Here is a 24154-nt window from a genome sequence, read left to right on the forward strand (position 1 = left end):
CCTTGCCAACAATGAACCATAGGAAGCACCTGTGAGACTGGTGCATAGCTATATGAAAATATGCCTCCTGGAGATCAAGAGCGATGAATTGGTCCCCTGGTTCTACAGATGAATCATTACTATTAGGATTACTATCCTGAATCACAGATAAAAATGTTCAGAGTTCTGAGATCCAGGATTGGTCTTCATCCCCTTTTTTCTTAGCAATCAGAAATATCTGGAGTAAAACACTTTTCCGATGAAGTAGGGGGAACAGGTTCAATCACTCCCAAAATAGGAGAAATTATACCTCCAGCCTTAGGAGACCCTTGTGAGAAAGATCCTTGAATAGGGAAAGTGGGGGGGTGGGAGGGAGATGGGGGATAAGACTGAATTAGATTAATAGCCCACTGAAACCACTTCAGACTGATGGATCTTGGAAGTGATTAGCTCCTAGGAAGGTAGGAAATGGGAGAGGAAGACTCCATAGGGTGGATGGAGGGCGGTTTGGTGCATGCAGCGCAAGATCCAGTATAAGGGGTGATTCGTGACCCTCAACCAACAAGTTAAAATAGTGCCTGAGATCTCACTAAAACGACAGCCCCTTTTCGTGGAGTCTGGACCTCTTTCTAGATATTTCCACTGGTCTTCGGGAGGTTTGACACTATATTGGATAAGACCATTACGCTGTCTACTGCTTTCCGTATTTCCTCTTTGTTGTAGGGGTGTATGAGACAAGAGATCGGAGAGCTGCCACAGGTTCCCATAAAACACAAGGCTATGTCTGCAACATCAAGAAAAGTCTACAGGGAACATCCGGCAAATATCTGGCCTTCAGTAATGAGAGTTTGAAACTATTCCTTCTGGTCTGGAGGCAAATCATAGAGCAGTTGAAGAATAGCTTTTGCAACTGAGACAGTCCAGGCACTTAAGTTCTTTGTTGGAGGGGATCGATCTGGACCAATACCACCTATTCCTTTCATTAACAGCATCAACTACCAAAGAGTTAGGGGTGGAATGGGAGAAAAATACTCTGAATCCATGGCCAATACATAGTACTTTTTGTCAGCATATGGGCGGAATGGTTGCCTGTGTTTCCCATATTATACAGGCTCATGATAGTAAGTAAAGCATCACTGACAGGCAAGGCAAGCTTGCTCTTGAGAGGAAATATGCAAAATATCCATCAGGGAGCACTGTACTTTTATCTCCTCCAAGCGGATCCACAAGGCCTCTATGATTCTTTTCCTAAACTTTTGTAAGGCCTTGAAGTCACCCATGGAGAATGGGGGTGGGGGCATAACTGTCTTGTCTGGTGAGGAAGAGGATTTGGTAGATGAAGGTGTGTCTTCCTGGGAAGAGAATCCTGAGGTGCCAGTGGCTGTTGATCTTGGTAGGTCCTCTTGCATGAGGGCACCTTATAGAATTGGGCACCATAAGGAGCACAAGAGGTCCAAAAAGAAAAATGCTGTGGGGGCATAAGGAAAAGGAGTGGGTCCCCAAAAATGTCCATTCAGTCTATCTTTCCAAACTACAAGTTTCTAGTACTTGTGCTAAAGGAGACCTTTCAAGCTACTGAAAAATAACTTAGGTTTCCCATCAAGTTCAGTACCACAGAAATAGACTGTACAGATTATTGCAGTGCTCTTTTTCTAATGGGCCTTATCCAAATTGTGCTCCATGGACAGCTGATTAGTCATACAGCAATGGCTCTCCCTCTTTATTTCCAGCTGTAAATCACTAATATGCAGATAAAAATACATCGAGTGAGATTTTCAAAAATGCTCATTGTTGGCTTAATTCTGTATCCACTGAAATCAATGGGAGTTTTACCATGGACTTCAAGGGAGCAAATATAGGCCAATGCTGATCAATTTTGAAAAATCCACCCTAAATACTTTCCCAATACTACTTTTTCATATAAAGTGTAATGTGATGCCCCTCAATGGCTCATTGACAGCAGGGATCAAACCCAGAACTCTGGGTCTAAAAGCAGAAGCCTCTTCTCCCTGAGAAAAATGACCCAGCTCTGTTAACTTGTAGCCAGTAGAAAACTCATCAATCTGTATGTGTGGCCCAGGCATTAGAGGAGTTCAAGTGCCATAATATATGACTTAAATATGCAAGTACTGTAATTTCCACTGGGATGTTGTAAGATCATAAATCGGAGGCAGGGTATATACATTCTACAAAAAACTTTCAGAACTCCTGAGTTACAATTACTACTGTGAATGTAAATTCTGAAATTATTATATAGATACCTTGGACACAAACGAAGCGGTAACAGTCCAATATTCTTTATTATGTCTAGCTGTATTTGCAGAGACAACTTGAAGATCATATGGATTATAAGGAGCCTGAGGGCTGTTCCTGCTTCTTCTGAGACAGTATACATATTCTCCACTATCTTTCAGTAATAAAGGTCTCTGTTAGCAAAGAATAAATACATTCAGTTACTGCACAACTTATTTTTCATAATTACAAATTGATTATGTACTTTACCATAAGTGGATAATAAATTAAAAAAGACTGACTAAAAACAGAATGGTGAATAATGTCATCAGAATTAGCTGGGAAATTAGCTATTATTACATCATATAGCTCTTCAAGTAACATCAATCCAATTATTCTTCTGTTCCATGACAGGAGAGTTTTTAAATGTTCACAGATTCCAAGGCCAGAAGTGACCACTGTGATCATCTAGCCTAACCTCCTTTACAACACAAGCCATAGAACTTCCTCAAAATGATCCTTAGAGCACACCTTTTAGAAAAACATCCAATCTTGATTTTAAAATGGTCAGTGATGATGAATCCACCACAACCCTTGGTAAATTGTACCAATAGGCAATTACTCACACTGTTAAAAATGTACACCTTATTTCCTGGCTGCATTTGTCTAGCTTCAACTTCCAGTCATTGGATCATGTTAGATCTTTCTCTGCTATATTGAACAGCCCATTTTCAAATATTTGTTCCCCATGTAGATACTTATAGATTGTACTCAAGTCACCTCTTACCCTTTTCTTTGTTAAGTTAAATAGATTGAGCGCCGTGAGTCTATCACTATAAGACATGTTTTCTAATCCTTTAATCATTTTGGTTGCTCTTCTCTGAATGCTCTCCAATTTAATAACATCCTTTTTGAATAGTGGAAACCATAACTGGGCACAATATTTTAGTAGTGGTCGCACCAGTGCTAAAAGATAAAATAACCTCTCTATTCATACTTGAGATTTCTCTGTTTATGTATCCCAGGTTTGCATTAGCTCTTTTGGACACACCATCAAAAGATGGTAGCTCATGTTCAGCAGATTATCCACCATGACCCCCAAATCTTTTTCAGAGTCACTGCTTCCCAGGATAAAGTCTCCTATCCTGTAAATATGGCCTATGCTGTTTGTACCTAGATGTTTACATTTAATATAGCTATATGTAAAAGGCATATTGTTTGCTTGCACCTACTCCGTACCTTAGAGATCAAACCAGAAAGCCACACACTTTGAATAATGGGCTACCAAAAAGTTCTGTACTCACTGCAACACTCTTCAATGTGCTATGCCTGAAATGATTGTGTATGCTGATGATCTGGCACTCGCAACTCATGCTCATAACTAAAGAATTGAAAAAAGAAAAGGGCTACTTGTGGCACCTTAGAGACTAACAAATTTATTTGAGCATAAGTTTTCGTGAGCTACAGCTCACTTCATCGGATGCATTCAGAATTGACGTGACCCTTCCATCTGAACTTAAGATCACAGCAGACTACTTCCAAAAGTGGCAGATGAGACAAAATCCAAGCTAATCAGTAGTCCCTACTTTCCACCTTGACAAAAGAATTGCACAAAACACTTAGTTTTGTGGTGAAACTGTGCATTATGACCCAGAGCCAAGTGTCACCCTTGACCACACACTGACCTTCCATGACCACCTCAAGAAAGTAGCTTCTAAAAGTGAAGACTTGCATCAACATTATTCAAAACATCGTAGGAACAAGCTAGGGATCAACTGCCCCAGTGCTACGAACATTTGCCTTGGCCCTGGCATACTTGTTGCAAAGTACCGTGCACTTGTGTGGACGAGAAACTGCCATACCCAACCTGTGGATAGGCCGCTAAATCAAATTATGTGAATCCTCATGGGAACTTCTAAAATCAACACGGCTACCATGGCTTTCTGTATTAGCAAACACCAAACCTCCAGCTGTCCATCAAGGTATAACCACAGCACAAGAACTTAAATGCATCGAAGACCACCCAGAAATTTTCTACTCTGAGGCAGGGTCTCCAATGAAAGAGTCTCACCAGCCTGCCTGTGATGGGGTTTATTCCCCACACGGGCCCTGATAGGATATATTAGGTCAGGCAGGCCTAATAAACCAACAAAGCAGCAAGCAGGGGAGAAATGCAAGCTACAAGCAGGCCACTAATTAGTAGCAGGCTCAACTGTGCAGGAACAGGCAGGGCCTGTATAAAGCCCAAAAGCTGCAAGTAGCAAAGGGGGGCTGCAGGGAAGGAGTCCGCAGTCACTCCCTTAGAGGGGTCAGAGTGGGCTGGCAAACCCAAAGAGAGAGGGGAACCAGTGATGTAGGAAGGAGCCCAGGGAAACAGCAAGAAAGGCTAGGATAATAGAGGCCTTGGCTGCACGTTATCGTGTCCCTGGGCTGGAACTCAGTGTAGAAGGAAGGGAAGTCCTGGGCTCCCCTACCAGTCACTGGGTAGTAGCACAGGGCGTTCGAGACGTCAGCCGGACAGTTGGTCTGGAAGGACTGTGATTTCCCCAGAATGGGAGGAAATTAGTGACTTGACCAGAGAGCGAGAGAAGCTGCAGACTGAGAGAAGATGGATAGAGAGACTACTAAGGAGGCCACAGCACCTGACAGAGCTAAACCCAGGATGGCCAGGAGGAAGACGCCACGTGTGCTTAGTGGACCCCGTGACACTGCCCAATTAGTGAGGCTCCCCTACTAACTGCTGAAATCACTGAGAGGTGTGTTAGGTGGTGGGACCTCAAGACATTGTAGAGGTTGCAGTAGAGTGATGTACAGGCAGAGTGAATGGTGATGCAGCAGCCAGCAGCAAAGCTGGGGAGTGATTGATGATGCAACAGCCAGAGGTGCAGCGAACAGTGATGCAGGCAGTGGCCAACAGCGCAGCAGCAGAGTGACAGACGACACAGCAGCCAGCAACAGAGTGAATGACAATGTGGCAGCAGCAGGCAGCAATGCAGAGTGAGCCGAGGTATTGCTTTTGGCATTCAAAATTCATCCCTGCACCCAACAACAAAGATGCCTCTTTCCCAACCATCAGCATTGGTGTGGGAGGTGAACTCTCACCAACGCACTTCTGAACTCTGGCTCTTTGCTGACCAAGGACAACTGTGAGTGGGGTGCAGTGGAGGGAGAGGGGCATGGCATGTTAAGGGAACATGTGTTTGTTGGACTTTTGCATCAAAGTGAGGCAAAGGACACTGCCCAACATACTCTGGGGTGGGTGTTTAGTCATATGCTTGCAAATCATGCTTGTGGCATTTCCCCAATTAATGCTGGGTTCTTTTCCCCTTTTTATTAAGTTTTCTTTTCTGTACTCAGACTCTGTGCTTGTGAGTGGGGAAGTATTGCCTCTTAGAGGCATCCAAGGTTGGTGTGTAATTTTCCCACATTACTGGGGTGAGAACTCAAGCCGAATCTGTATTGTTTTGTTAAAAGGAACCCCCAGATATTGAACCCAGCCCTTGTCACTGCTGACACCATCTGGCAGAATGGTTATACCAATAATCATTCACATTCAATTCTTCCTCCCAGCTGATTTGGCTCAATTGTTTTCAGCTTTGAGTCTTTTATAAGTCATCTCTCTCTCACACACACAAACCATCTGCAGAGCAACATTCTATAAATTCAGTTGCAAGTCCATAAGCCATTTCAAGGCCTCCTCTGTAACACTGTGGATATCATCCATTTCACCTCTGAATCTGTATTTGGGGCACTGAGTTATGATCTGTTCGATGGTCTTACCACAGTCGAAAAAGGGAGTCTGATTTTCCATTTCTGCATCAGTGGACACATCTTCCATGGTTTGTTCAGGTGTGATTCAGTGGCATTCAAAATTTGCATGATAGGTTGAAATCAGGAAAGTGGCTTGTCAGGTTTATAATGTTGTGCTTGTTTAGAATGGTAAATGACATAGGCACTGACTTCTTCTAGTGCCAGTGGGTGCTCGACCCCTGCCCTGCCCCCTCCCGCCCCCCATTCCAACCCCCTCCTCCAAAGTTCCTGCCCCAACTCCGCTTCCTCCCCCAAATCTCCGGCCCGGTCCCGCCTCCTCCCCTGAGCGCGTCACATTCCCACTCCTATCCCCTCTCTCCCAGAGCTTGCTACAGCTGTTTGGCAGCAGCAAGCACTGGGAGGGAGAGGAGCAGAGACGTGGCTCACTCAGGGGAGGTAAGGTGAGGCAACGCGGGGGGAAGGGGAGCTTGGCTGCCAGTGGGTGCAAAGCACCCACTAATTTTTTTCCCATGGGTGCTCCAGCTTCAGAGCACCCATGGAATCGGCACCTATGGTAGATGAGATCCAGATGAGATCCAGACTCTCTGCCATTCCTTTACCAGATCCAGAGACAGGAGGAGATAACGTGTGGTCCATGGTGATTTTTGCGATTTCAGGTGTTGCTGCGGTATGTTGTCCATAACCTGCCAGATGGAAAATTGTAAGGCTTAACACTTAGACTTGGTTATCACTGATTTCAGTTTTAGTGATCCATAACAAAACAAAAGGACTCCCAATTGAGTCTAACCAGCTCTGTCATTAAACAATGGAGATGGGAAGGGTAAAATGGTGTCCAGGATTCTTTAGACAAATACCACACCACCAGGTACAAGTACCTGTCGCCATCAACTCTCCCCTCCACTGGGCTTTGGCACCCTTGCCCCCTGCTTAGTGACTGCAGTTCAGTTGAGGGTGACTGCTCTCAATCAGGGCATGCCAAGCACAGTTCTGTTGCTCCCACTCACACAACAAGGACAACAACCTTTTATCATCCCTGCACCCAACACCAAAGTGACTTGCAATCCAACATGAGCCAAAATTGATCATTTAGGCAAAACAGCTCAATCATGCATGTCTATGCAGAGTAGAAGTGTCTATGCAAACAAAGTCGGTACCTGAAATATTTTCCCTCAGCTCATCACCAAATGTCAGGGGAGAGATCATTCAGATCCTGCTGACAGTGAGAATCATTTAAGAACACCTTACGAGATGTCCCATAAACCACAATCAAGGAAGAAAGCTGTATTGGTTAAAAACCGACCTGGTTTAGAGGGGAAGTGTAAAAGAAATAATAAAAGAAATAGTAAAAAAGGGGAAGATGACAGTAATGATATAAATCAGAAGTTAGATTTTGTAGGAAACTGATAAGGGGAGGGACACAAGGAGAAATCTATAGTTAGCTAAGGACAATAAGAAGATGTTTTTTAAATATATTAGGAACAAAATGAATCCTAATAATGCTATAGATCTATTACTACATGGAAAAGACAGAATTATCAATAATGCAGAAAAGGCAGAAGTGTTCAATAAATATTTCTGTTTGGGAAAAACAGAGCTGGTTGGACCATTCATGTTGATTTTCAATAAGTCTTGTGACATGTCTACACTGCAACTTGCAGCATGGTCATGACTGGTCCAGGTTATCTGACTCTGGCTTAGGCTGCAGGACTAATAAATTTCAATGCATCAATCTCTTTACTTGTGAACAGTCCAGACCATTGAGATGGTGGACCACATGTGGACATCACTTGCTGGAGCTGATGCTGGACTTGTCTGCCATACTGTTTGTCCTCTGTTTGTTTTGATGTCCACAAAATATTAGCAGTGATGGTGTTCACCTGCAGCCTAGTGGTATGCGTGGGATCTGCATCCCCCAGGTGTGATGTCTGCGTGTCTTAGCAGGTTCCAGGTGCATCTGCTCAGTGTGCAAAGTTTAGACCTTCTATGCATTCAGGCCACCATTTCTGTCTTGCTGCATGATGCCAAGAGGGATTTTCCAGTTTCTGGGTCTCTACATTCATCATATTTAGGGAGGCGCTCTTAACTCTCTGCAGTCCAGAAAGGAGTATACAATTACTTGTGTCCCCAAGGGATGTTGTTCTTTGTGGCAGCAATTATGAGAGCAGTAAAGTAATCATCAAAAGTCTTCAGCACTGGGGGAATCCAGGAAATTGTATTCTCCAAAGTCATAGTGAAAGTGGTCCAGTCTGCTTTTTTGAAGTTTCAGCACAGTACCAGTTTTGAGTAGAGAACTGGGATTTGAATGCCACTATGGGTCAGTACTTAAATGCGATGGCTACTTGTGAATCCAACAAGGACAAGCCACGATTCGAGTACTAGAATGTCTTGATCCTCTTTAGAAATGAACATTATGGCAGGGCAGTATCATCTGCCCCATCTTGCAGAGTGGAAAGTGATGTGCTGTTTCACATAAAGGAGGAGCATATCGTTTTCTGAAACCAGTACATCAGTTCTTTGCCTGCAGTGTAGTTTGCTACATAGCCCCATTGTGTGCAGTGACTATTAAAGTCACTCACAAATACAGCAGGGTCCTGTACATTCAGCAGAACTGGTTGAGGCCACAGTGCACCAGCTGGTTTACATATGATAATGACAGTGAGCTTGCCAATGCTCACAGAGATTGTAGTTGTTTCTTTGTGAGCTGTAAGAGGTTGGACCGCATATTTGTTGATATCCTGCTTTTTGTAAATTACCAACTCATATTTTGGGTGGTAATTGCTCAGTATGAGTTTACAGACACTGATTTTGTAGCAACACAGTTTTCATTTGCGAGATGGGTCTCCTGGAGGGCAAGGACATCAATGTTGGTCATATTCACCTTTTCTCCAAGTAGTCACACTTGGACCATGAGAGGCCTTCAACATTCGACTGGCAGATCTTTACCCCAGGTCTGATCTGCCTAGCTTTCTCTTTTAATCAGGAGGTAGACAGCCAATAATATCGAATGACCAAATATCGTCAACCAAATGTTGTGCTAAGTCACCTAGTATATATATTACTCGTCTGAACTTTATTCTGTTTACACAGTATAAATGTGATCAAGTCATGATCACTTATACTTGAGCTATCATTAATTTTTATTTCTGTGATGAGTTCCTCTTTATCTCTTAAGCCCATGTCTAAAATAGAATTCCCCCAGGTTGGCTGCAACACTTCCCGTGTTAGGAAATCATCATCTATAATATGAAGAAATTCTGAGGATGTTTTAGTATAGGCATTATGAGACTTCCAGCGTATGTCGCTGAAATTGAAGCCCACAATTATCAAGTAGCTTTTCCCCCCCTATACATTGTAGATCAATGCATAAGGAGTCAATCAGCCTGTTCGATAATGTAATTAGGTGGTATAGCAGATAAATCACAGTATGGAATACTAGTTTGTCCATACAAACCTTCTTAAATAGGTTGTAGCAATTCATTTGAACATTCTAATCATGCAAATCATTCCACTAAGTCTCAGTAATACCAACTAGATCTAATTTGAGCTCATAAATGAACAATTCCAATTCCTCATTTGTTTCTCAGCCTGTTAGCGTTGGTGTATAGGCAATTAAACCATTTCCTCTCGTCATGTCTTTTGATTCCTTGACTAATTTTGTTCTCAACCTCTCTATTTTGTGCCGAATGCTCATATCTTCCCTCATTTTACCTTCCCCTTTTGCTATTAGTTTAGCCCCCTCCTGACTATTCTAGCCAGCCTGTCCCCAAGGAGATTGGTTCCCCTTCCATCCAAACTATACAGACCCCTCTCCTCTTGGAAAGTGAACCAATACTCCACAAAATCAAAATCTTACTCCCTACATCACTTATCTAGCCAGTGATTCACTTTCAGAATCTTCTGCCTCCTGTGTCCCTTTGCTCATAGGATAGGATAGGAACTCAGAAAAGGTCACTTAGACATTCTTATTCCTCAACATGTTTCTGCATTCCCTGAAGTCATCTACTATCTGCAAGATATACCTCAATGCAGAGTCATTAGTGTCAAAATGAACCAATATCAAAGGATCCTTGCTTCTTAACTTCAGAAATAATATTCAGTCTTAGAGTAATATCTTGCGTTTTGGCTCTGGCACAGCAGCATACTGTCCTGTTTTCTGCCTCTCCATTGCATTGTGTTCTTCTGATTTTTCTGAGTTATGAATCTCCATCGAGGATTGTCTTTCTTCCTTGGACTCTAGGAGAACAGTTTGCAGGCAAGTTTGATTTTCTTACAGGTTGGGTCACAGTGCCATCTACAGGTGTGAACCTGCTGGATCTTGAGATCTTGGTATCCTCCATAGTTTTCATGCTGAGAACTTGGTATCTATTGGAAGCTTCCAGCTATATGGAATTCTTCTCAAACGTCTTTTCTATGGTGGCCACAGCCTGCCCATCCTCGTCTGTGTCCAGCTATGTAGACTGCTGCTGTGACCACTTAACCTCTTATGGTAATGAGACACCAGATCTCCCCTCTGAATTCCTGTTTCTCCAATTCTTTGGTGGCCAGCTCCATTTTTCCTTGAACCTGGGGTGGGAGGGGCACCAGTGTTTTCCAAATCTGGATGTTTAGGAACTCCTCGGCTTCTCTGACTCTCAGCAGGTTCTCAACCTGCCCTTCCAATACAAGAATCTTTTCCTACAACACAGCCACCAACTAGCACTTATGCATGTGAAATCTCTTCTGCCTTCAGGCTAGAAAGAACATGGCAAGTCAGAGCACCCACTGCAAGTCACAACCACTGCTACATCTTTGGTGGTCTTGTTATCACACATAATGCTGTATCTGGAAAGAGGAAAGCCTCTCACATTCCCTCTCCAAACTCCCTTCAAAACTCCCATTTGCTGCTTGTGTTCACAGTTAAAATTCTCTTCCTTAATGAGTAAAGAGTCTTATGGTTGGAATATGGGGTTAAGGACACAGGAGACCTGCAATCGAACCCTATTCCCAACATTAAGCTGTTGTGTGGTTAGTGGGTTTCACCCTAACCCCTGTATTGAAGCAGGTTCTCTTGGGATATTTGGATATTCAGTTCCACGACACAAAATCACCTTCTCTTGTGGAGTGTCCTTGTTTTGCGAAGGCAGTTTTAAATGTGTGAAGGTGTGTATCCCAGAATATCTTCTCGAGGCACATTTGGTGGTATCTGAGTGCCTGGCTATAAATATCTACTGCTGTTTATCATACCCCTGGTTGTCATCAAACACTGGAACCCATACAGGGTATCAAACAATTACAACCCATACTTGATGGAGACTACGCTCTAAAACAATTCTTTCCTGAACCGCCTTGCTCCCCAAACCTCACCAAACTCATCATCAGAAGCAAGCTCCCCATAGATCAGGACGCACCAACTCAAAGCGGCACCAGACTCTGCCAGAACAACAGATGCAAAACCTGCAGACTTATCTCCACAGCTATGATCATCAATATCCCTATGACTGGTTCCCTGGGGTGCAACCTGGAACCGGGGTAACACTGAGCCCTCGGCATACCAGTCTTGGCCCCCTCTCACATTGTGATGCTGTGACAAACAACAATCCATTCCAGGTACTGCACCTACACAGCTATGCGCAGGCAGGGACACACCCAGCTGAGTTACATGAATGCTTCTCCTAGCCACTCATGAACTAACAATAGAGGCTCCAGCCAATTCCCCCAGATCAGGACCCCAGAAATAAAAGTAAAATCACAATCTGTGTTCTATAAATTAGATAGGATTTGAATCAAGCAGTGTCTCATCCTGATGGCAAAAGTTCCTTCATACACAAGCTGGGCTTCCTCTTTTCAGCCAGGGACCACCTCTGCAGTTCAGTCTTTGTTCTCCAGACAGGTTTCCAGGTGTTGAGTTGTGGAGGGAGAGAGGCAATTTGATGATGTCACTTCCCATCTTTTATAGTTTCTTCCAACTTGCTGCAAAGATCCTTTGATATGAGTCAAGCAGTGCCCATTGTTCCCTCTGAGAAGTCTTCGTTGTGTAGTATCACAGATCCTGTGACAGTCCTTGGTAGTGTCCCATAACGGTCCATCAATGCTGTCTGGCTTCTCCACTGTTGTACCTGAAAGGTTTGTTGTGGGTGTTTCCAACTTTACATATTCCAAAAAGAAAAGGAGTACTTGTGGCACCTTAGAGACTAAAATTTATTTGAGCATAAGCTTTCGTGAGCTACAGCTCACTTCATCGGATGCATCCGATGAAGTGAGCTGCAGCTCACGAAAGCTTATGCTCAAATAAATCTGTTAGTCTCTAAGGTGCCACAAGTACTCCTTTTCTTTTTGCGAATACAGACTGACCCGGCTGCTACTCTGAAACCTTACATATTTCAGTAACACACACACAGCAAAATTTCATAACTGCCCATACAATGGTAGCATGGGATATTAATGTTCAATAGATCAAGACTTTTACAGTGATACCTCACAAAGCATACTTTGTACAAAACATATTATTTTACAACAGTGGTGAATACGGGGATTCCACGGTGCTGCTTTCAGGCAGAGAATGCCACAATCCCTCACAACACACACTTCAAAAAAAAAAAATCCATGGGTCCTACACATACCTATCTCAACATGGAGTGTACCTCATCCAGTGCATCAAATGCCACAACTACGTCAGTGAAACCAGACAAGCACTATCTCAAATGAACACTCACAGAAAAATGATAAAAGACAAAACGCACCCTTTTCAGAGTAGCAGCCGTGTAAGTGAGCTGTAGCTCACGAAAACTTATGCTCTAATAAATTTGTTAGTCTCTAAGGTGCCACAAGTACTCCTTTTCTAAAATGCACCCTATTACACATGGGCAAACACTTTTCACAGAATGATCATTCCCTATCTGACCTCTCAGTCCTCGTCCTCAAAAGAAACCTGCACAACACCTTCAAAAGATGAGCCCAAGAACTAAAATTCATAACTCTGCTAGACACTTAAAAAAAAAATCTACAGACTAAAGGACAAGTCTACACTACAGACCTATATCGGTAGAACTACTTCACTAAGGGTGTGAAAAAATCCACACCCGTGTGCCGTAGTTATACTGACCTAACCCCCGTGTAGATAACACTATGTGGATGGGAGAAGTTCTCCCGTCGACATACTTATTCTCTCTCGGGTGGGGGTTTGGGGGGGTGGATTAACTATGGGGAAGGGAGAAGCTCTCCCAACAGCGTAGACGTGTCTTCACTAAAGCACTACATGAAGACAAGCCCTTAGAGATACTAGTTTATGGCTCTTTACAACAATCTGTAATACACTATGTTGCCTACTTTTCTGCTTTGCCTTCAGAATGCAGAGGTATTAACTGCCAACTTCATTTTAAGCATTTCCCAGAACGTGTGTGAAGCCCGTATGCTTAACAATCTATCCCACCTTGTATTTAGGTTGGACATTCTAGGTCTGGTCTACACCACAGACCTATCTCACTATATATGAAAAATCTACACCTCTGAGTAACGTAGTTATACTGACCTAAGTGTATAGACGGTGCTGTGTCAGAAGAGAGCTTCTCCTGCAGACATAGCTACTGCCTCTCGGGGAGGTGGATTAACTATGCCAACGAGAGCGCTCTCTTCCCCCAGCATAGAGTGTTTTCATTAAAGTGCTACAGTGGTGCACCGATGCAGCGTTTTAAAGTATAGACCTGCCCCTAGTTACCTTCCCAAGACCTGAGGAAGAGCTCACAAACTCAAAAGCTTGTCCCTTCCACCAACAGAAGTTGGTCCAATCAAAGAAACTGCCTCATCCACCTTGTCTCTCTCATATCCTGGGAGCAACACAACTACAACAACCCTGCAAACAATTGTTCCCCAAGTCCACCAAGGGTAGGACAAAAAGTAATCAGCTTAATCTGCAGCAAGGCAGATTTATGTTAAATATTAGGTTACCAAGGAAGGTTGCGGAATCCCCATTGTTGGGGGTTTTTAAGAAGAGATTAGACAAACATTGTCAGGATAAAAAGAAAAGGAGTACTTGGTGGCACCTTAGAGACTAACTAAGATGCCACAAGTATTCCTTTTCTTTTTACGGATACGGACTAACACGGCTGCTACTCTGAAACTTGTCAGGATAGTCTAGATATACTTAGCTCCTGCTTCAGCGCAGGAGAGTGGGCTAGATGATTCCTTGAGGTCCCTTCCAGTCCTACATTTCTATTATTCTATACCTACCTTATAGGAGCATTGTTAGGTTTAATCAATTAATATTGTGAAGCACGTTGTGAATGTTAGACAAAAAGTGTTATTTAAAGTTCTAAATATTGTTACTATCTAGTAGTTTTGAAAATATAGCATAAATACAAGTTGAATGAACTACATTTTATCAAATTATTATGCTTCTTGTAGGGAAATAGAAAAACTACAATTACATGAAGAAATAAGCTTTTGAATCAAAAGTTTCAAGGAATATAATATACTGTGGGGTATATTTTTGATCCTGCCTCTAACAATGTGCAGGAACATTTGCATGCAGAAGCAGGTTCCTGTGCAAAATTTTCATTTGCACAAGTAAACCAGGTAGCTAGTCATGCTATAATTACCTAATGTGTATGCAGTTTTGGAGTCAATGTTTCAAAATCTGACTCCCTACTATCTGTATCAAGATGCACAGAGGGTGTTAAACTGGAGAAAGCCCTTATACTTCTCAACCAGTTACTATGATGCAACAAACTTTGCCAATGCTATAAGTACTACATTCTTTGAAACCAGATTTCTAAAAACACCTTCCATGCATTTTGAACTGCTGTTAACACCATGATATTTATGTATGATTTTCCTTCCTCTAGAAACCAGGTATTGAGTTGTTCAGTACTTAAATAATTTGCTGTAAGGCAATGTCACTTCATCAGTTTTGATCAAAATACAGATGCATAATCACCACTTTTGAAAGAATTAATGCTGAAAAACCAAATGCGCCATACAAGAGAAATGCAATTACTTTCACTCCTACAGGGAAACAGGTAATAGAAGTATAAAGCTTATGCCATCCCAAATGCCAGGTACTCTAGAAAAGCTATACACACATGGCAATTTAATAGATATCCTGCAAGTGGGATGTTCTATGACAGTAGTTTTCAAATTGTGGTCCACGGACCCCTGGGGTCTGCAGACTATATCCAAGATTTCCAAAGGGGTCCGCATCTCCATTTGAAATTTTTAAGGGGTCTGCAAATGAAAAAAGGTTGAAAACCAGTGTTCTACAATATAGATAGATAGATAAAAATGTCTTTCATATCTTGAACCACATAATAATTGACACTGATGATTTATGATAGGGAGAAATAATCACCAGACCATTTGGAAGGCTGCTTCTACCATAAAGTTATTAGTTTTTGCAGAATTTTATATTTTTTTTAAATTTTGATGGAAATCTATTTTAACCTTTTCTTTTCCCTATTTCTATCAATTTTAATTCAACCTAATTTAAGTTTCAGAAGGGAGTCAGTAGCCTGGATGAGCCCCCAATACAGGGGAGGCCATCCCACTGCTAAATAGCTCCTGTCGGGGACTCATTCTCCTCCTCCCCTTTGCTGTCCTAGACAGGAGTCTCTGATCTGCTCCGCCAGGACTGCAGCCTCCCACCCCAACCTTTTGCCTGCAGGGATCCCATGTCAGCAGCCACTCAGCCCTAGAGGGAACCTTCTACAGTTCTGATGTCACAGAAGTGAGCGAGTGGGTGGGTCCTGGCAGGCGAGTGAGAGAGCAGGTCCATGGCAACAGGGCTGCAGAGGTCTTCCTGAGTTGCTGCTGTGCTGCTAACATCAAATCCATGCAGGTGTAAGGTGCTGCAAGAGGGAGGGCTGCAATCACGCTGACTGATAATGATAATTTCAGCTGACACACTGAAATCAACGTTCACCAGCCTTTACTGATTAAAATCAAATCCTGTCAAGCCTTGTGGTTTACACAGGAGGTCTACAATAAAAGTGTCCTGTATCCCCTTCTACATTCCAAATCAAAATTTCATTTACCAAATGGCCTTCATTTTGTTACTATATGTCTATGAATAAGGAGCACCCACTTAGCATAGCAACTAAGGTTTTTTTTTTCTTTAATTTAATATTCCTATTTTTACTACCATCATTATGGCTGGTGGTTATAATGCTAACAGACACCAGCAGCCTGACTACACTAGCACTGCCATTCTGGCTTCTACTGGGGAAGATGTAATGGCGAGAACTTTAAAAGAAAAATGCAAAATACCAACAAATTACGGGTCAATGGTAACAAATGTGAAAGAATCAATCAGTGAATAACTAGTACTATGAAGCAGAGTTTCCTAACTTCCTGCAACAGTAGTTGACCTTTTGAAGCTGATCCCAATTATATAAATGTTAGCATTCAAAGATCTAGATGAATGAAGAGGTGCCCCTTATTCCTGCCCATCAGATTCCTGGTCTACACTGATATTTTTTTTTTTTTTTTTTACATTTTCTACAATTCAGCTGCATTGGCATCAGTAACAGTTCTATATAGGGAAAAATTTCTAATGAGAAGAGACTGTTTTGTTTTGTTGTTGATGACAAAGAATACTTGCCCCATTAGGACTTGCGTAATTTGCTGTTCTGCATACACAGGCCGAAACTATATCTGGCTCTGTAAGAGTACACTTGATTGAAGAGAGAGCACAGGGAGGCCTCTTACCATCACAATTGCACTTACAAAGGGACAGACATTTTTTGGCTATCAGCACTCCAGTGAGTGTGAAGAAATATCTGGCTAAATATTTCACAGTACAGGAGCCACACTGGCTTTATTAAAGGCCATCTCTTACTATGCCCTCCCAGGACATTGGAGACAAATATAGCACTGCCAGGCATCACTATTCAAGGTGTCTCTCTCCTTCCACTCCCCAGAAGGACTCTGCCTCTTACAAGGCATAGGCTATATTACTTGTGATTTTAAAAGGTTTAGGCCCCAATCCTACTAATGCTTTACTCATGCTGAGCATTCTGTTCTTTTGATTTATGGACAGAATTATGTTCAAAGGGGAAAAATACGCAAGGGAGAACTATTTTAACTAAATTTGCATTCAATCCTCATTTTTACAAGGCAAAATTCAACAAATAAAGAAAATTACCCTAAGTGCAATCTTCTGAATTTTAGTCATCTTCGTCTCTTCAGCTTTGTATCCATGTGGTGGTAATACTGTTTGCCAGCCAAGTTTGCCTCTCAGCCTCAAAATATGCTTTACGACATCATCATCGAATGCTGGGGGAGTGGAAAGGGGAAATCAATTTTTTTTAAAGGAATCTTTTTATATTTGTAAGACATACCCAAACAAGGTACATAGTTGAGTAAAATAAAATTAAGGAACAAATTCACCAGGGGGATGAATACCCACAAATTAATTTGAATTATCAGAACAACAACTGATGGTAGTATATATCAGATGAAAGTACTGTTATTCCCACTTTACAGAGACTTACAGATCCATTCTGTTAGTTGTATACAATAAACCTATCATTAGAAAACACACAACATTGAACTAATTAAAGCACAAATTCACAATATCTTGCAGCCATCACTAACAAAAAGGATAACATAACAAAAGTTAAAGGATCTCTCTCAGTTAGTCCCCTAATAATACCATACACACTGCTCCAAATTAATGTGAGACTCACCAGGGCAGGTTAATGAGCTTTCTGGTTTATGGAGTGCTAGGACTATTAAAAGTATGTATGTTCCCTGGGGCCAATAGGGGATCACCATGTCTCTCTCTTACTCCTTCATGAGAGCTGAATAAGGCCCTGAAATCAGGATAAGGCATTTCTGTGCTCCTTCTCCTGATGAGGCAGTTGCAAAACGCTAAGCTTACTGTCACAATGGTGCTCAACTGAGATTACCAGGAGTAGTGAAAGGAAATTGACAGTTGAGACTTCAGCAGCGCAGGGTGACTTTCAGAAAGACCAACCTGTCTCCTCATTCCTTTCTTCTCAATGGATATAAGCCCACTTTGGGGGGAGCTAGTCTGCCTTCCTGTTCACTGGGATAAGCCAACCTCAGCTCCTCCCCAGTTTCAGCATCCTTAGGAGGGCAAATGGGTCAGAGCTAAGGCTTGCCTATGTCCATCTACAAGACAACATGTGGTAGAGTTCAATGCCTATGGAAGCAAAACAATGGTGGGAAGAGAGGAGTAGGAACATAGAGGAGGACTGCTGAAGTACACATTGTCCTATTTAGACTATGCCAAGTTTTCTTAATTCCCATGGTGAAAATGCCGGAGCTGCCCCAAAATCAGTAAGGTTATCCCTGCCAGGCCCCCAGCAGTAGACGCTTCAGTGGGGTGAGGATCCAATAGTGGGGAAGAGGAATGGGAACAGAGAAGAGGTTTCTTAGGGTATGTCCACACTGTAACATACAGCCAGGTCTGTGGGACTCTAGCCACAGGCTTGGTATTTGTAAGCTCACGCTTGAGCATTCAAACTGAATACTGACCCTAGATAGATAGAATAGATAGAATTTCTGAACGTTGGTCTCACACTTGCGTGTCCACACTGCACTATGCAGACATGAGTCAAACCAGCCTATACTATGCTGCCAAGTGACCTTCTCAGCTGTAGTCACTCTAGTCCATTGTTCGTGGTGGATTATGAAAAAGCTTGACTGTCCATACCACAGCAAATTCCTTGAGAGGAATTTGTCACAGCCCACAGACACATCCAGCTGCTATGACTTTTGAGTCTGCATTCTCCCAGCAACCAATGCCAGCCACAGAGGAGTCACCATTTGAAGAACTTGTCCTACTTGCATTTTCACTCCTGTGTCAGGAAACAGGCAGAGCATCCAAGAGATACTGGTGCACATATTGGCGGCATTTTCTGACCTACCAAAGACATCTGTTAGAGGAGGAGGAAGAAAATGTCAATACAGATGCAGCAGACGCCAACTGCCTGATGCTGCTCACAACTCATAGTATAGCTACTAATGGCCCCTAGGTAAACTGGTGCTTCTGGAGCAGGGCCACAAGCACAGACTGTTAGCATCATATTGTCATGCACACCTGGGATGACCACAGCTCCAGAACTTTCCCATGAAGAAAGCAACATTTCTAGAGCTCTGTGGAGCAGTCCTCCAGCATCACGACACACACAAGAGCACCCAGCCTGCTCCAGAAGTGGGTTGCTATAACTATCTGGAAGCTAGCCACTCCTGACAAACCTTTTGATTACCAATTTGGTGTTGGCAAGTCAACTGCTGGGGCTGTGGTGAAGATTTTTCCGAGACAATCAGGTACGTGACCTACCCAAAGGTGATGAGCATGAACAATGTCCCTAAGTAGTTGCCGACTTTGAGACAATGGGGTTCCCTAATTGGACCATGGACATTGATGGGACTCCTGTGCTCCTTGAAGAGGGAAAACTATGGGCACGAGTACATAAACTGCAAAGGGCACTACTCCATTGTTATACAGGCTCTTGTCAACCACTGAGGCCGAATTATGGATGCCAATATGGGCTGCACGGGAAAAGTTCATGACACCAAGATTTTCCACTGACTGAAATTCTACCTTCCTGGACAGGCGGGAACGCTATTCCCAACAAATGATATCATAAATGAAATAACTTTCCTCACTGTTATTCTAAGGGACTCCAGAGACCTCTTTTGCCTGGGTTTATGAAACCATATCCTGATCTTGGAGGCCCTGACAAAAGAAGATTTAGTTACTCTCAGCAGATGTAGAATGGTAGTTGAATGTGTGTTTGGCAGAAGTAAAAGAGGTGTAAAAAAAAAAAAACAGGTGACTTCATGGTAAGGGTCTACTATAGACCAATAAAATCAGAAAGAGAAACTGGATGAGGCATTCTAGAACAAATAAATATCCAAAACCCAAGACCTCGTAGCAATGGGGGACATTACCCAGATATCTACTGAACAAGTAATATGACAAAATAGATCATTTCCACTTAATATTTGGAATGTAGTGGGGACAACTTTTTGTTTCAGAAGGTGGAGGAGGTAACCTGGGAGAAAGCCATTTTAGACTTGATTCTGATCAAAAGGGGAGGAATTGGTAGTGAATATGAAGGTGGGGGACAATTTTGGGTGAAAGTGATCATGGGGTGATAGATTTCATGATTCTAGGAAAAGGAAGGAGTGAGAGAAACAAAATAAGGATAACAGACTTCAAAACAGACTAACAAAAATTTGGAGAACTGGTAGGTGAGGCCTCATAAGAAGAAAATCTAAGGGACAAAGGAATTCAGGACAGCTAGCAATTTATCAAGGAGTCAATATTAAAGGCACAACTCCAAGCTATCCTGATGCCAAGGAAAGATAGGAAGATGCCAGTATGGCTCCATCAGGAGCCCTTTTATTGACATGAAAATCAAAAAGGAATCTTACAAAAAGTGGAAACCGACAAATTGCTAAGGAGGAGTACAAAACAGCATAAGTAGACACAAAAAGGTTTTTTTTAAACATACTAGGATAAAAAGACAAGAAAGCACAGGTCTTCTACTTAACGGGGAAAGAGAGCTAATAACTGATGACCTCAAGAAGGCTGAAGTGTTTAATATCTATTTTCCTTGAGTTTTCACTGACAAGGTTAATGGTGGCCAGATACTCAAAACAATTAACAACGTAAAAAAAACACAAGCCAAAATAGGGAAAGAACCTGTTAAAGACTATTTACAGAAATTAGGTATATTTAGGTGTCAGGGCCTGATGAAATTCATGCTAGGGTACTTAAGAAACTAGCTAAAGATATCTTGCAACCATTAGCAATTATATTTGAGAACTCATGGAGAATGGGTGAGGGTTCAGACTGAAGAGCAAACATTGTTTGCGAAGAGTTACAAAGGGATCTCACAAAACTGAGTGACTGGGCAACAAAATGGCAGATGCAATTCAATGTTGATAAATGCAAATTAATGCATATTGTAAAACATAATCCCAACTATACATACAAAATGCTGGGCTCTAAATTAGCTGTTACCACTCAGGAAAGATCTTGGAGTTACTGTGAATAGTTCTCTGAAAACATCCACTCAATGTACAGAAGCAGTTTAAAAAGCTAACAACATTGAGAATCATAGAAAAGGGATAGTTAATAAGACAGAAAATATCATATTACCTCCATATAAACCTATGGTACACCCACATCTTGAATACTGCATGCAGATCTGTCACACCATCTCAAAAGAAGATTTATTGGAATTGGAAAAAGGTACAGAAAAGGGCAACAAAAATGATTAGCGGTATGCAACAGCTTCCACATAAGGAAAGATTAGTAAGACTGGGACTTTTCAGCTTGGAAAAGAGACAACTAACGGGGTATATGGTTAAGAATCCCCATCACTGAGATTTTGAAGAACAGGTTGGACTAACATCTGTCAGGGATGGTCTCCGTTTACTCTGGCCTGCCTCAAAGCACAAGGCTTGACTTGATGCCTTTTTGAGATCCCTTCCATGCTACATTTCTGTGACTGAAATCCTGCTGGTGCGGTTTACAGAACCATTTGGATTCCAATGTCATCAATGCTGTCCGCATTATTGTGGCTTGCTGTGCTCTTCACAAAGTTTGTGAATCCAAAGGTGAGCCATTTGTCACTGAGTGGACCTCTGATAGTAATGGATTGCTGAACCGGTACACTCAGCCAGAAACTGCACCTGTCAGAGCTGGAGCAGGATGCTCACATGCAACAGAAATCAGCAATGCTTTGTGCATTCACATTATGGATTTGCATGATCAACAGAGAAGGGAGACTAGTACACGTGTTTGTACAGAAAAGTTAACAGTAAATGAACTAGTTGCTGTACATTACAAATGGGCTGGATGTGAGTGTCAATTTTTTAATTATGGATGAAATGACTACTTATACAATGAGGCGGAAGAGTGTTTTGGTTTGTGTGATATGAACTGCAGATTTTCATTATGGACTGATCTGAAAAGATGTATTGAGAAATTAAGCATGGAAACAATTTTGCAGTTTTGCCTTGTGTCTTTATTCCTTGAAATACATATATTACTGTATATGATGTGATGCACTGATGATAATAAACTTTCTTAATAAAATAAAAGCCTTTATTTTTAACATACTGTATTACAAAAAAACATTAAAGACCCATCAGGCAGACCAGTTGCCATTAAAACGCCCAAACGAGTAATAAAATATAATGCACAACAAACATTGAACAATGCAAACAACTAAATCGCTTATTTCTGTGTGTCCCCTTACTCCTCCCCGTCATTCTACCACATTTATCATGCAACTTGGAGCTGTTACGTGGGAATAAAGGACTGCAGAGGGTGCAGGACCACAGAAAGTACATTTGCCCTGTCCAGCTAGCATTCAGGCCTGGTTTCATGGGCCACCCAACTATATTGTCCAATGCATTCCTGGTCTGCAGGACATGGTACTTTGGAGAGCACTCAAGACATCTCAAGGCCATCAGTGGAAGCAGCCTCTCAAATGGGTCCTTCTTCTCTGCTCCATCTTCCTCCTTAGGTGGTCACATTCCTGCTCCAGAAACTGTGCTGTAAACCTTTCCTCGTGCTGCAATTCTCTCCTTGCACTCTGCAGCCTACCTGTGCATTTCCAGTTGCCAAGAATCCTCTTTGGTATTGTACCTACATGTTGGCCCTGACCAGGATGTTCACCATAAGTTCATCACAGACAGGCTTCCCTCTTTGATCGTGTCATGACAGTTCAAATCCCAAACTCCTGCTTGACAGAGGCTGAGCTGCAGAGACGGTAGGGCCTGAAAACAGACATCGAACAGTATGTTAACTGTCTCAAACTTCAAGACAATACATCATCAGAATCCTTGGAATCTCAAGGCCAAGAAATGATACTTTGTAAAACTCAGCTTCAATATATTCTCAGAGTAACTGATAGTTAAATAGAGTGAAAAGCCTGCACACAGAATGGTAAGGCAAAATTTACAAATGCTTTATGTTTAAAAATTGCAGACCATTTTAGCCTTGGATGGGAGGGGGCACGGTTTACTACCCACGGTTTGTCAATCCTTTCAGGTATTCCATATTCTGGAGAACACAACAATCTTGGAAGTTTGTGAACGGGTAAGCCAGCAGTTACCTCGGGGCAGTTACAGCTTATGATACAGCTTGCTCTGACTACATCTACCTATGGACTATATGCAAACACACGACAATACAGACTTTCAAATAACTGCACAGCCAAGCCCCCCTATCCATTTCTGGACTGCATACAAACCCCCGCCATATTTTGATAAGTGATACATAACCCATGCACTACATTTTCTTCTCCCCTCTGTACAATTTACTGTTTAGAGGTGGCTCATTATACTATTGCGTCGCCAATTTGTATGGTGCGACATACTAAAAGCAAAGGCAATACAAGTTTTACTTTTAACACCACTGCACATCTTTGTAAGAATATCTATTAAATATCTTTGCAAATATCTATTAAAACAATGTTAAATGCTTGTTAACTGTTTGCACTTCCCAATCTCCATTCTGAACTGAGTGGAAGTGGGGATGATGCAAGGCCCTGGCATTCATTGTGCCATCAGCAGACACATGCAGCTACCCATGGCTTGTGATAAAAATGACTGAGAAATAAACCAGAAATGCCTCTCATTCGAATATTAACAACATATATGCATCCGATGAAGTGAGCTGTAGCTCACGAAAGCTTATGCTCAAATAAATTTGTTAGTCTCTAAGGTGCTACAAGTACTCCTTTTCTTTTTTGCAAATACAGACTAACACGGCTGCTACTCTGAAACCTGAACAACAGATATGGAACACAACACTTACCAGGCTCCAGGACTATTTCTGCTGCCTGATCCTTGGCAGGCTATTCCTCCAGGGGTGGGTCTAACAGCTTCTCCAAGTACAGACCCAAAACATGCTCCATCTGCTCCTGTGGCAAAGCCTCCTTGGGAACTGACATGAGCATAAGAATCGCTTCGATAGCATAATCCAGCGGCAGCTGGCTCCCCTCCAGTGCTAAGTTTCAGAGGTCAGAACCATCCCAGCTTATCAGGCTATCATGAACCATTGGAGGGTCTAAGTACTCAGCACAGTACCCAGCACCTGGTCAAATCCTCATAAAACAGGCAGGATGACTGGGCCTTCCCAGAGATGCAATTCTCATCCCTGGCTTTCTGATAGCTGTTCCTGCGCCACTTAACTACCTGGTCACCAGTC

The 24154-nt window shown here is 42.3% G+C and overlaps 1 protein-coding gene across 1 annotated transcript in view; it reads right to left on the reverse strand.

The window, feature by feature from the left end:
• Nucleotides 1-24154, reverse strand: part of DNAH14 (dynein axonemal heavy chain 14) — a 551687-nt gene that overhangs the window by 455280 nt on the left and 72253 nt on the right. Inside the window, exons 7-8 of the mRNA XM_043511487.1 lie at nucleotides 17096-17226; nucleotides 2241-2405 (exon numbers count right to left, since the gene is read on the reverse strand). Of these exons, the coding sequence (XP_043367422.1) occupies nucleotides 2241-2405; nucleotides 17096-17226 (296 nt within the window). The remainder of the gene's footprint in view (nucleotides 1-2240; nucleotides 2406-17095; nucleotides 17227-24154) is intronic.

Source organism: Dermochelys coriacea, chromosome 3, assembly GCF_009764565.3.
Source record: "Dermochelys coriacea isolate rDerCor1 chromosome 3, rDerCor1.pri.v4, whole genome shotgun sequence".
In the NCBI taxonomy this organism is placed as follows: Eukaryota; Metazoa; Chordata; order Testudines; family Dermochelyidae; genus Dermochelys; species Dermochelys coriacea.